A 13,117-nucleotide genomic window follows, 5' to 3' on the forward strand; every position below is an offset into this window, starting at 1 on the left:
AAGCTAACTTACAAAACTACCCAACTTAATCTACTTTAGAATACTTTGGAATACTAAAAAGCATGTAACACAAAAAAAAGGTAATTGAGAGTTTTTAATCTCACAATTATTACATGTTTCTCAGAATTGCATGATATAAAGTTGCAATTGCAGGTATTTAAATGAGAATTGTGAGATATAAACTCGCAAGATTGAGAAAAGAAGTCAATAAAAAAGTGCAAATATTTATCTCACAATTCTGATATTTTTCCTCACTATTTCGAGTTTGTATTCCACAATTCTCACAAACAACAGTCAAAAAACATGAAAACAGTCGTGGATCATCGAGTAATGACAGGACAGTTTTAGATTCAAGGGTATGTACGTTTTTTTTAATGGGCAACTTTTTATAAATTGAGTTGTCTTGTGGAATACATGTAAACATCTGTTATTTGAAATGGCTTATTGAAGGCAGTTTTTAAGACAATTTGTATGACCCCTCTTATTTTGTTTTTATAAAAATGTTGCATATTCTGCAAGGGGAATGGAACGTATGAGCAGAAATGTAGCTTAGGATGATTTTGCAAATTGAGTTGGAGAATCACAGTTTACATTCATGATGTAATGAAATAAATGACATTAAAATTCAAAGTAATCACTTTAGTGTTCGAAAATACTTTTCGGTTGTAACTGTACTTTGATTACCACCCATTTAAAATGTAACTATAATGAAATACATATATTTTGTACTCCAAATATGCAACAAAGTTGCATGTATTTCATTACTACCCAATCCTGGTCACTACAACCAATACAAGAAGCAAAATCAAATTCATACAAACAATTAATCAATAAACGTTAACAATATATGACCTCAATCCAAGATAATGATTAAATAAAACAACACAACTGGCAAAACAAAAGTACTTAACACATCCTAAGGAAAGGACTCAAAGGACATGGTTGGTTTCAAACACCCACACCTCACCAACACAAAGAAACAAAGGTAGGAAGTGAGCTCTACTAACCAGGGGAATATGGGTAATGTAGTGCACCATATTTGATCATCATATTTGAGTAGTTTGCATGGAATTATATAAGATATAGTATAAAAATAATAATAATAATAAAGGGGTAAACAAGAAGAAAAAGTAACTTTTACTTTACAGTAGTTTTGGATTCTTAAACTCATGGAATCAATATGGCAGTGGGTAGGAGATTAAGGACAATATTGCTGATGTCTGATGAGATTATAACGCTGTCCAGAAGCCCAGATCTATTACAGATGTGATTTAGAGTTTGCCTTTCTGCTCCAGGATCTGTCCGAAGAGCCGAGCAGCCTCCTCAGCACATCCACGATGGATGGTCAGTCCAAAACCTCCATGTCCGTAGTTATGGATGACCTGAGGTGAATGAAAAGACATGGTGTGTGAAGAGAGGAAGAGTTAAGGAAATGAAAGAGTGCTCTCTTCACTATAAGCGCACCTCAAATGAGCCTGGTCCAGATCGTATAGTCTCTCTCTCCAGTCTAACTTTGGTGCGTAAGGGCCTGAGACCGGTCCAGTCATCTACTATCCGGGCATGCTAGAGAGAAAACATTGTGCACATCTGAAGGAATATGGAAAACCACTCCTTAAATGACAAAACTTCTAATCTCCTACCTTCAGACTGGGCTCAAGCTTGCAGGCATCTTCCCAGATTCTTTCATGGTCAACAGAACTGTTCTGCAGATCCCAGTTTCCTTCTTGGTAAACTCCACCCACAGTGACTAAATGACTCCTGCAGAAACAAGACGAGTGCATCGGTCCTAAGGCATTTCATAATAAACATGCTGTGTTGGCTCTCCTCCTCTTTGAGTTACTTACACAAATATACTGTGACCATAAAGAAACTCACCCAGGTATGATGTACGATAGATTACCACTAGAAGAGAGATTAGGTGTGCAGATAAAGTGTTTTATCCAAGGAGCATCAACCTGTTGACGTACAGAGATGATAATGTTCTGTGTAAAACTCAAACCCTGACTGACTTTTATCCACTAAACCTCACCTTAATGATCTGGCCTCGGGCTGGCCGGAGCTCAGTATCAGGCTGCAGTTCTCCTGATCGCACACCAGAGCAGTTGATGACAACATCAGCACCACTATCTGCCAACTGGAGACCATTTTGAGGGGGTAATTGCAGACTTAAAGCAGTCACTTATAGATGAAGTTCTCAGAAATACTGGTTGCTACTTGACTTACTACTCACTCTCAAGTCATATTGGGTGTGTATGACTTTCTTCTTTCTGATGAACACAATCAGAGTTATAGTAATAAATATCCTGACGCATCCGAACTTTATAATTGCAGTGAATGAGTGTGAGCTGAATAAATTGTCTCCATTCACACCCATCCATCATTTTTGAGTAGACTCGAAAACTATGTTGGCATTAGTGGAATTGCATTGGCATGGTTCAAATCATACTTATCTGACCGTTATCAGTTTGTAGTAGTAAACGATGAGATGTCATATCGATCACAAGTTAAATATGGAGTACCGCAAGGCTCAGTGCTAGGACCGTTGCTTTTCACTCTGTACATGCTACCCTTGGGAGATATCATTAGGAAGCATGGTGTTAGTTTTCATTGTTACACTGATGATACTCAGCTCTATATTTCTTCAGCCCTGACGAAACTTACCAATTCGTTAAATTAACAAAATGTATAGCTGATATAAAAAACTGGATGACCAGTAATTTCCTACTACTAAATTCAGGAAAAACAGAGATTCTAATTTTTGGACCGAAAACTTCTTCACGCAATAACCTAGAATGGTTGTTCTGCTCGCCTGATAAATAAACTACAGCTCGTACAAAATGCAGCAGCTAGAATCAGGAACACATCCCATAACATAATATATGCTAATATTAGTCTCTCTCTGTTTATCCCGAGGTTTACCGTAGTCTGCCAGATCCAGGCCGTATCCAGAGAAGATGAAGGACCTGTGCCTAGACATGATGGTAACTCAGCCCTGATGTTTCAACTAATCTATCCCCTGCAAAAGCCTCCTTCAATTTCCTTTCCCTATGTATAGATAAAACGTTATCAAAATTATTCCAGTTCGCATAGATCCACGGACACAACTAATCTTTCTGTATTATGCAGACCAGACAAGTGATTTGGCAAATATCACTTTGTAAAAAAGACTAAGCATCTGCACACACACATTCAAATGCACACACCTATAGACTAAAGAATGCAAGAATGCATTAAAGGTATTTGGTTTTCAGTTGGAAAGGTGCCTAAAGTAATAACTAACAATTCTTACAGCAGAAGTGATTCAATCAAAAACCTACTTTAGATCAATAGAGTTGCTGTAAAGTCGAAACAATCTCTGTCCATTAATTTTACTATTATCACTGCGAAGCTGCTTTGAAACAATCTGTATTGTGTAAAGCACTATATAAATGATGTCTTGACTTGATATTTACCAAGTTATGAAGTAAAATATCTAGCTTCCATATTCTACTTATGAATAAAACTGTAAAATTCTTGCAGTTAAAAAAGCTTACGCTACGTCCTATGCCTTCCCTATTCAACTGACAGAAAAAGCTTAACTGATGTGACAGCAGTTCCGTTTTTTCGTAAGTAGATGCTCAAATGCATCGTTTCTCTTCAGAAGGCCTTTATTAACCCCCCGGAGCAGTGTTGAGCACATGTTTATGATGAGTGGATGGATGTGGATGGAGACATTTTCTTCAGCTCATACTCATGACCATAAAGCTCAGATGTGTCAGGATGTTTATTAATATATCTCTGATTGTGTTCATCAGAAACAAGAAAGTGATATACACCTAACATGGTTTGAGTGTGAGTAAAGCTTGGGCTAATTTTCATTTCAAAGTGAACTAATCCTTTAAAGCATTTTTTGAAAACAGTACAAAACACTTGCAAACCTCTTTAAATGAACCAATCTTTCTCTGATGAAACGTGACATTTCTTTCTTTTAACCTGCATAGAAAACACCAGAAAATGATTTAAATGTGTATCTATATATATATATGCATATAGTATGCAACTGTAGTTCTCTCACCAATCCATAAGCCAGGGCAGGTATGTCTTTCCCTCAAGTATGATAGAGGTGTTGAACCATCCATAGCTGAGAAATGGACATGTAGATATGACACCAAGATCAAATAATCAAACTGAGCCTTAAACACCAGCACTTAAGAAATTAAATACAGTAGGTCTGTCCTGATTCAAAATGAATGTCCAGTTAAACTGAACATGTCTTGTACAGGACTTTTACATTGAAAACAATGTCAGCAATATCATTTATCAAACTTATAAATAGATGCAGGTGATCAGTACCTGTAACCCGGGAACATATCTAGTTCACGCTTAGTCAGCTGGCGAAAGCCCAACACAATGTTTTTAAATGAGGGGTCCTGTTTGAGATAGATACAAAATATGCCTGAAATTGAACATTGTTTCTGTTCAATGACATGCCATGTCAGCTGCATGCTACATGGTATTTCACACTACTATACATTTTAAATATCAAGCATTTTAAGGAGGGAATATTCTCACTGGTACAGTTTCAGTGCACAGGTTGTAGCCAGACTGAAGGAAGATTCCCATTTTCACTGAATCTGGAGAGCTGAGGAAACTCAGTAGATAGTCAAATGTCTCTTGGTTCCATTTACTGTGAAAATATAATAAAGACATTTTATCCACTACAGTATCGCTGAAAACATAAGGGTGATTTAACTGATTCAAATGCACTTGGATTTGACTGAAACCTCACATTTCTTCCACGTTCCGCTCGTCATTCCGATACGGCTGCCATAGTCCTCCTGCCCCATCGCTGGTGGTGAGTGGAGTGAAGACATCAGCATAAACCTCTATGATGAGGGGGGAGACCCGTTCGTGAAAGTGCTGGTAGATGCTCTGAGCGGTGGAGAGGCCGATGACCCCTGCTCCAATGATGCACACCTTCATGTCTGCAGAACACCTCTGTTTATCTGTTTCAATAAAGATATTGTGTGTTCTCAGGCTATTTGATGTCTGTATATGTTCTATGTAACATTTCTACATATATATATATATATATATATATATATATATACACAGCTATGGAAAAAATTAAGAGACCACTTAACATTGATTTCTTAACTTGGAGTGGTCTCTTAATTTTTTCCATAGCTGTATATATGGAAAGTATTCAGACCCCCTTAAATTTTTCACTCTTTGTTATATTGCAGCCATTTGCTAGTTCATTTTTTCCTCATTATTGTACACACAGCACCCCATATTGACAGAAAAACACAGAATTGTTGACATTTTTGCAGATTTATTAAAAAAGATAAACTGAAATATCACATGGTCCTCAGTATTCAGACCCTTTGCTGTGACGCTCATATATTTAACTCAGGTGCTGTCCATTTCTTCTGATCATCCTTGAGATGGTTCAACACCTTCATTTGAGTCCAGCTGTGTTTGATTATACTGATTGGACTTGATTAGGAAAGCCACACACCTGTCTATATAAGACCTTACAGCTCACAGTGCATGTCAGAGCAAATGAGAATCATGAGGTCAAAGGAACTGCCGTAAGAGCTCAGAGACAGAATTGTGGCAAGGCACAGATCTGGCCAAGGTTACAAAAACATTTCTGCTGCACTTAAGGTTCCTAAGAGCACAGTGGCCTCCATAATCCTTAAATGGAAGACGTTTGGAACGACCAGAACCCTTCCTAGAGCTGGCCGTCCGGCCAAACTGAGCTGTCGGGAGAGAAGAGCCTTGGTGAGAGAGGTAAAGAAGAACCCAAAGATCACTGTGGCTGAGCTCCAGAGATGCAGTCGAGAGATGTGAGAAAGTTGTAGAAAGTCAACCATCACTGCAGCCCTCCACCAGTCGGGGCTTTATGGCAGAGTGGCCCGACGGAAGCCTCTCCTCAGTGCAAGACACATGAAAGCCCGCATGGAGTTTGCCAAGATGGTGAGAAATAAGATTCTCTGGTCTGATGAGACCAAAATAGAACTTTTTGACCTTAATTCTAAGCGGTATGTGTGGAGAAAACCAGGCACTGCTCATCACCTGTCCAATACAGTCCCAACAGTGAAGCATGGTGGTGGCAGCATCATGCTGTGGGGGTGTTTTTCAGCTGCAGGGACAGGACGACTGGTTGCAATCGAGGGAAAGATGAATGCGGCCAAGTACAGAGATATCCTGGACGAAAACCTTCTCCAGAGTGCTCAGGACCTCAGACTGGGCCGAAGGTTTACCTTCCAACAAGACAATGACCCTAAGCACACAGCTAAAATAAGGAAGGAGTGGCTTCACAACAACTCCGTGACTGTTCTTGAATGGCCCAGCCAGAGCCCTGACTTAAACCCAATTGAGCATCTCTGGAGAGACCTAAAAATGGCTGTCCACCAACGTTTACCATCCAACCTGACAGAACTGGAGAGGATCTGCAAGGAGGAATGGCAGAGGATCCCCAAATCCAGGTGTGAAAAACTTGTTGCATCTTTCCCAAAAAGACTCATGGCTGTATTAGATCAAAAGCGTGCTTCTACTAAATACTGAGCAAAGGGTCTGAATACTTAGTACCATGTGATATTTCAGTTTTTCTTTTTTAATAAATCTGCAAAAATGTCAACAATTCTGTGTTTTTCTGTCAATATGGGGTGCTGTGTTTACATTAATGAGGAAAAAAATGAACTTAAATGATTTTAGCAAATGGCTGCAATATAACAAAGAGTGAAAAATTTAAGGGGGGGGGAATACTTTCCGTACTCACTGTGTATATTATATATATATATATATATATATATATATATATATATACACACACACACACACACACACACACACACACACAGTGGGATGTGAAAGTGGGATGTGAATAATTTTAATAAAATAAGAGGGATAATAAAAAATGCATGTTATTTTTTATTTAGTACTGTCCTGAGTAAGATAATTTACATAAAGCATAACAAAATAGCTGAATTTATTAAAATAACCCCATTCATAAGTGTGTGAAGCATTGATTCTCAATACTGTGTGTGGTTACCTGATGATCCACGACTGTTTTTGTGTTTTGTGATGGTTGTTCATGAGTCTCTTGTTTGTCCTGAGCAGTTAAACTGAGCTCTGTTCTCCAGAAAAATCCTCCAGCTCCTGCAGATTCTTCAGTTTTCAAGCATCTTCTGCATATTTGAACCCTTTCCAGCAGTGACTGAATGATTTTGAGATTCATCTTTTCACACTGAGGACAACTGAGGGACTCAAACTCAACTATTAAAAAAGGATCAAACATTCACTGATGCTCCAGAAGGAAACACGAAGCATTAAGAGTCGGGGGGTGAAAACTTTTTGAATTTAAAGATCAAGGAATATTGTACTTAATTTGTCTTCCGGGAAACATGCAAGTATCTTCTGTTGCTTCCGAAGGGCAGTACTAAATGAAAAAAATATTTAAACAAAATAAGAAAAATTTGGACTTCTTTATCCTGTTCAAAAGTTTTCACCCCTCGGCTCTTAATGCTTCGTGTTTCCTTCTGGAGCATCAGTGAATGTTTGATCCTTTTTTAATAGTTGAGTTTGAGTCCCTCAGTTGTGATCAGTGTGAAAAGATGAATCTCAAAATCATTCAGTCACTGCTGGAAAGGGTTCAAATATGCAGAAGATGCTGGAAAACTGATGAATCTGCAGGATCTGGAGGATTTTTCTGGAGAACAGAGCTCAGTTTAACTGCTCAGGACAAACAAGAGACTCGTGAACAACCATCACAAAACACAAAAACAGTTTTGGATCATCAGGTGACCACACACAGTATTGAAAATCAATGGTTCACATACTTATGAATGGGGTTATTTTAATAAATTCAGCTATTGTTTTGTCTTGTGAACTAAATGCAAACATCTTTTATGTAAAATATATTACTCAGGACAGTACTAAATAAAAAATAACATGCATTTTGTATGATCTCTGCATTTTCACAGATTCTGCAAGGGTTTCCCAAACTTTTGCATCCCACTGTATATATATTATACATCAGGAATTACGTTTCCAGTAGTTGCAATGTTAATTCTTGATAACAACACTTCAATTTTATCTCGTTAAAATGCTAATTTTTGAAATTAAGAATTAGGCCGTGTGTCCACCTAAGCGATTTTAGCCAGCTGAAAACGCTAGGCGCTCTGCTTAAAACGGCCGTCTGTGAGCGCTTGAGCGCGCTTCTGCAGCGTAGCGTTTTTTCCGTTGAGATGCTTTGTTGCTATGATACGGAATATCCGCGGCACTGTTACTTATAACTGATTTTGCAGGTAATTTGTTTCAGGCTAAAAATGTTGACACAATGTGGAATTACTTGCTATGTATGTTCGGAGACCAGCAATATTAATTTCTCATCCATTTTGTTTCTGTTTGTTGATGTTGGAGTTGTATTTGTCCCGCCCCTCCTCCACTCTGATTGGACGGCTGGGTAAAAAGTGACAGTGATGAGCGCAGCGTTTTACTCAAAGTTGAACATTCTTCAACTCGAGGCGACCTGTAAAAAACGCCCAGCTCTCAGCGCTTGAACGTGAAAAAGACGCTCAGCGCCTCGTTACGCTCTCGGCGTTTTAAAAACGCGGCGTTCCCATTGAAAACAATTGAAAAAGTACGCTCGGAGCCGGAAAAAACGCTTAGGTGGACACACGGCCTTACGTTTCCACTAGTAAAAACTATAATTCTTGATTTCTGTAATTGTATTTTCACTAGTGAAATGTCTCCATAGGCTGCCATTTAAATTCAGTTGTTGATATCAAGAATTGATTTCTTACTAATTGAAATTCTAATTTTACATATCAGAAATACAATTCTTACTAGTAAAAATCTTACATTTTTACTAGATTAAAATTTTTTAAAGATCAATTTTTGATATCAATAATTACATTGTTACTAGTGCAAATATATAATCTTGATATCAACAATTTAAATGCTACCAGTAACAATGTTCATTTTTGATATCAATAATTTGTTACCATTTTAGATATCTGAAATTATATTGATATCAGAAATACATTTTCAGTTCTCAAAAATGCAATTCAATTGTTGATATCAAAACAAATGTTTCAACTGAATTCTTGATGTCAAAAATTCACATTTTTACTAGTAACAATGTAATTATTGATATAAAAAATATGATTTTTACTATTTATATGTGAAATTGGAATTTAAATTCTCGATATCAACAACTGAATTTAAATGGCAGCCTATGGAGACATTTCACTAGTGAAAATACAATTACAGAAATCAAGAATTATAGTTTTTACTAGTGGAAATGTGATCTCTAATATCAAGAACTGAATTGCTGATATCAAGAATGCATATCCTGAGAATAAAAAAAAGTCAAAACGGCTTTGCCATAGCCACATGTTTACAATCTGATGTGAAGGGCTTATTTTACTTTATTAAGTCTTACTTTCATAAAAATATGGACACATTTACAATTGCAACTAGGTTAGAGAGATTTATTTATTCTTATTAGTTGCTTTCTTGTTAGCTTTCTATATAGCTAGCTTAAATAGTAATGCATTGTTATGTCAAGCTGGAAATAATTACATATTTATGCATTTGGCAGACGCTTTCATGGCGAATCTTACATTTCATTCGCGTTATAATCGCTATATATTTTATAAAAGATCAGCTCCACTCACCCAACTTCTTTTTACCTCCAAAAAGAAATCGACGCTGTCCTTGACACGTCCTTCCTTAGCATCTCTCTCGCATGCACAGGTCTTAAGAAACGCGATTACATGCAGAAAATAAAGGAACTTTATCTCACATTAGACTGCGTGTCGTCTGCTGTGTCTCTGAAGTGGAGCTATTCGTGTTCGCCTACAGAATAGTCTTGATATTTTACATGGTTAGAAATAATGATAGTATGCTAGTGTCGTGCTGTTCCCAATTCAGTTTTGGTTTTGGTTTTGACGACTCACCTGAGCAGGGCGGCGCCACACAGGTGCTGTGCTAGATCATTGAGAGCTGGGCAATTAATATGACCAAAATATTATTATTACAACAAAATAAACAACGTCCGGTCGATTTTTAACATTCTCTAATCATGTCCGTATGAAAAGGTGCATTTCTCTAAGGCACGTCCATTACTGTGAAGATGCCGAGCACTCAGAAAGCACTAGTTTAATAATATATAATTAAAATAACTTTCCCCCCCCGACATATTCATAATCATTATTTTTGCCGGTGCTTTGCGGCAAGCTTTATGCGCGAGCTTGAACAGGCTAGTGTTATTATATTAAACAATTACAATATATACAGTGTTATTATATTAAACTTAAAATTTAATATAAACGTGCGACTAGTTGACTCACTAGCCTATTTAGCACAAGAACCGCTCAGTTTTTAAAACAAAAAGCCATGACACGTTAAATTGCATTGCATGTGCTATACATAACATGTGTAAGGAGTCAATTTTATCTTATTTTATTCCGTTTTTTAATTATCAGCATATTTATTAAATACAATACAGCCTGTATATAATTGATTCCATGAAAAAAATAAAATGTGTGTCTTTCTGAAGCACCTGCTAGCCTCTCCTATGCACCTGAGTGAGTCGAATCTTTTGAATCTGTTCACTAAAAAGATTTGTTCATATTCGTCCATTGATTCGTGCAGTTCCTCCAATAGGTGGCGACAAGTCTATTGTCATTGCATAAACTCCAACATAAACTCTAGTGGAGAAACAGTTTCACACAGATACCAGCACAATAATATTTTTTTTCCAGCTCTGTTTAGTTATTTTTATGAGTTTTAAAGGAAACTATGGAGGACCAAAACCTGCAAAAACAATAAATAAATACATACATACATAATTATACAAGGAAATGTTAAAAATAACGAGTATTTACAGTTTTATTTATTTATGTACAGTACAGTCCAAAAGTTTGAAACCACTAAGATTTTTAATGTTTTTAAAAGAAGTTTTGTCTGCTCACCAAGGCTACATTTATTTAATTAAAAATACAGATACAGTAATATTGTGAAATATTATTACAATTTAAAATAACTGTGTACTATTTAAATATATTTCACAAAGTAATTTATTCCTGTGATCAAAGCTGAATTTTCAGCATCATTACTCCAGTCTTCAGTGTCACATGATCCTTCAGAAATCATTCTAATATGATGATTTGATGCTCAAGAAACATTTATGATTATTATCAGTGTTGAAAACACTTGTGTACTTTTTTTTCAGGATTCCTTGATGAATAGAAAGTTGATAGTTTGTAATTGCAATTAAATAGTACACAGTTATTTTAAATTGTAATAATATTTCACAATATTACTGTTTTTTTTTACTGTATTTTTAATTAAATAAATGTTTAGGATTAAAGGACTTGATTAACTTAATCAGGTGCGTTTAATTAGAGTTGAAGCTAAACTTTGCAGGGCTGTGGCCCTCCAGGAACTGAGTTTGACACCTGCGGCATAGATGGACACCTCTATACCACCATCTGGTTATTTGGATCTGTGGATCATTCTCCCAAACAGCAGAGGCCCAGTCAAGAGCTTTCCCAGTTAGCAGAGACATTGTGAAGGCACACTTTACATCGTGGTTAAAGGAGTCAGGTTGCTTATCAAAATAAGAAATCCCCTGCACTTGTCAGCAGAGCAATCAGTAACGGATGTAAGGAATCAAACCTTCATTAGCAGCATTGAGATTGTGCAGATATAATCCTGAAAAGGCTTGAGTAACTCACTCTGATAAGCAAATGAGGCCTGTATTTATTGCTGGAAAAGTATTCTGTAATTAACTGGGCATTGAGGCAGAGTTAGAATCAATGTGCAGGAAGTTTATTAAAAGAACACAGCGGACAAATCTAAATCGACGAGCAAAAGGCATAATCTTGAAAACAGGCAGTGACTTGATAAGTCTAACCAGGCAAACCTAGCAAAAGGGTAATCCAAAAAACAATATTTAAAGAGACAGGCATATATACATATACGTAAGTCAAGATAATATGAAAGCACACTTACTCTCATCCCACAAAATCGCATTGTTTCGTTTTTAAAACTAAAACTGATGGCTAAAAGTTTGTACATCAATGCATTTTTTGGTTAAATTCTAATTTGCCGTTATTGTACTGTAATTGTGTTAATTTTTCCCATTGTAAGTTCATTGAGCAACTTGTTTTTTTAGAGTGTACAAATATGAAATATGCACATTTTGTTACATTACAGACGGCACGGAGGCAGAAGTAAAAGCAAGTAAGGTTGTTTTTATTGATAACAGCAATGAGCAGGTGAGTAAATGGTAGATTGAGAGTTTGATGTGATGAAAGGGAAATTATACTGTCCTTTGTTGCTTGTAGATGGAGTTCGTAGTAGACGATGTTGAAGACGGCAGACGGGGAACACTCACACACACGGAGAGAGGCACACAGGAGGAAGGTGGAGCCTGACGTGTCTGTGACACATTCTCCTTTTTTTGTGCACTAGTTCTCAGAGATCCTCAGAGTTTGTGTTTGTGAAACCACAGACAGATCAGATCTTCAGAGATGTTCATGAGCTAAACCAACATCACACTTCAGATATAGATGCTTCTCCGAAAGATAAATATATTTCTGTGACCGAAAACTAGCTTCACAGTAGCACATTAAAGGATGTTCTGGAAATATATATATTGTTTATTTCTTTTTGTCTGCTTAAAGCAAAGGTTTTTATTTGTTTGACAAATATGATAAACCATGGAGGTTTGGACAGCTCTGTGGTAATGCAGCATGGTTAAGATATTTCTGGAAGAGAAAATGAAACCACATGGGTGAAGGGTTCTAGTGGACCCAAGATCAAGAACCAACAAGAACTGAGTGCGGACTGGAGGGTCAGTCCTAGATTTGCGTGTTAGTGCCGAGAGTAAACACAGCTTCAGTCCACACTCAGACATCAATCACACTTCATCTCTGACATTACAATACAGGAGATGGGCAGAGTAAATCCATCCAAACAGTTTCCAGTAACATTTTGAATAATGTTTAATTTTATTGCATTATGACATCATATGATGTGTGCACACATCTGTATTTTTGTGTTCATTTAACTCTGGAACAATCTCCCTAGCATTGTTCGGGAAGCAGACACACTCTGT

General features: G+C 36.9%; 1 protein-coding gene and 1 pseudogene across 2 annotated transcripts; one reads left to right on the forward strand and one right to left on the reverse strand.

Annotated features, from left to right (window-relative positions):
• LOC137016995 (zinc finger protein 721-like) overlaps nucleotides 1-13,117 on the forward strand; it is a 186,381-nt pseudogene that overhangs the window by 110,906 nt on the left and 62,358 nt on the right.
• LOC137016991 (D-amino-acid oxidase-like) lies at nucleotides 371-9,924 on the reverse strand. Of its 2 annotated transcripts, XM_067380866.1 has the most exons (11): nucleotides 9,669-9,924; nucleotides 4,769-4,985; nucleotides 4,552-4,666; nucleotides 4,333-4,409; nucleotides 4,055-4,120; nucleotides 3,918-3,972; nucleotides 2,030-2,134; nucleotides 1,876-1,955; nucleotides 1,641-1,758; nucleotides 1,465-1,563; nucleotides 371-1,382 (listed from the first exon to the last, which is right to left on the reverse strand). In XM_067380866.1, exons 2-11 carry the CDS (start codon nucleotides 4,960-4,962, stop codon nucleotides 1,272-1,274), a joined length of 1,020 nt encoding a protein of 339 aa, XP_067236967.1. In that variant the 5' UTR covers nucleotides 4,963-4,985; nucleotides 9,669-9,924; the 3' UTR covers nucleotides 371-1,271. The 2 variants fall into 2 exon arrangements, with proteins under 2 accessions (XP_067236967.1, XP_067236968.1); XM_067380867.1 differs by lacking the exon at nucleotides 371-1,382 and having other exon boundaries at nucleotides 1,480-1,587.

Source organism: Chanodichthys erythropterus, chromosome 3 (assembly GCF_024489055.1).
Source record: "Chanodichthys erythropterus isolate Z2021 chromosome 3, ASM2448905v1, whole genome shotgun sequence".
NCBI classification, from domain to species: domain Eukaryota; kingdom Metazoa; phylum Chordata; class Actinopteri; order Cypriniformes; family Xenocyprididae; genus Chanodichthys; species Chanodichthys erythropterus.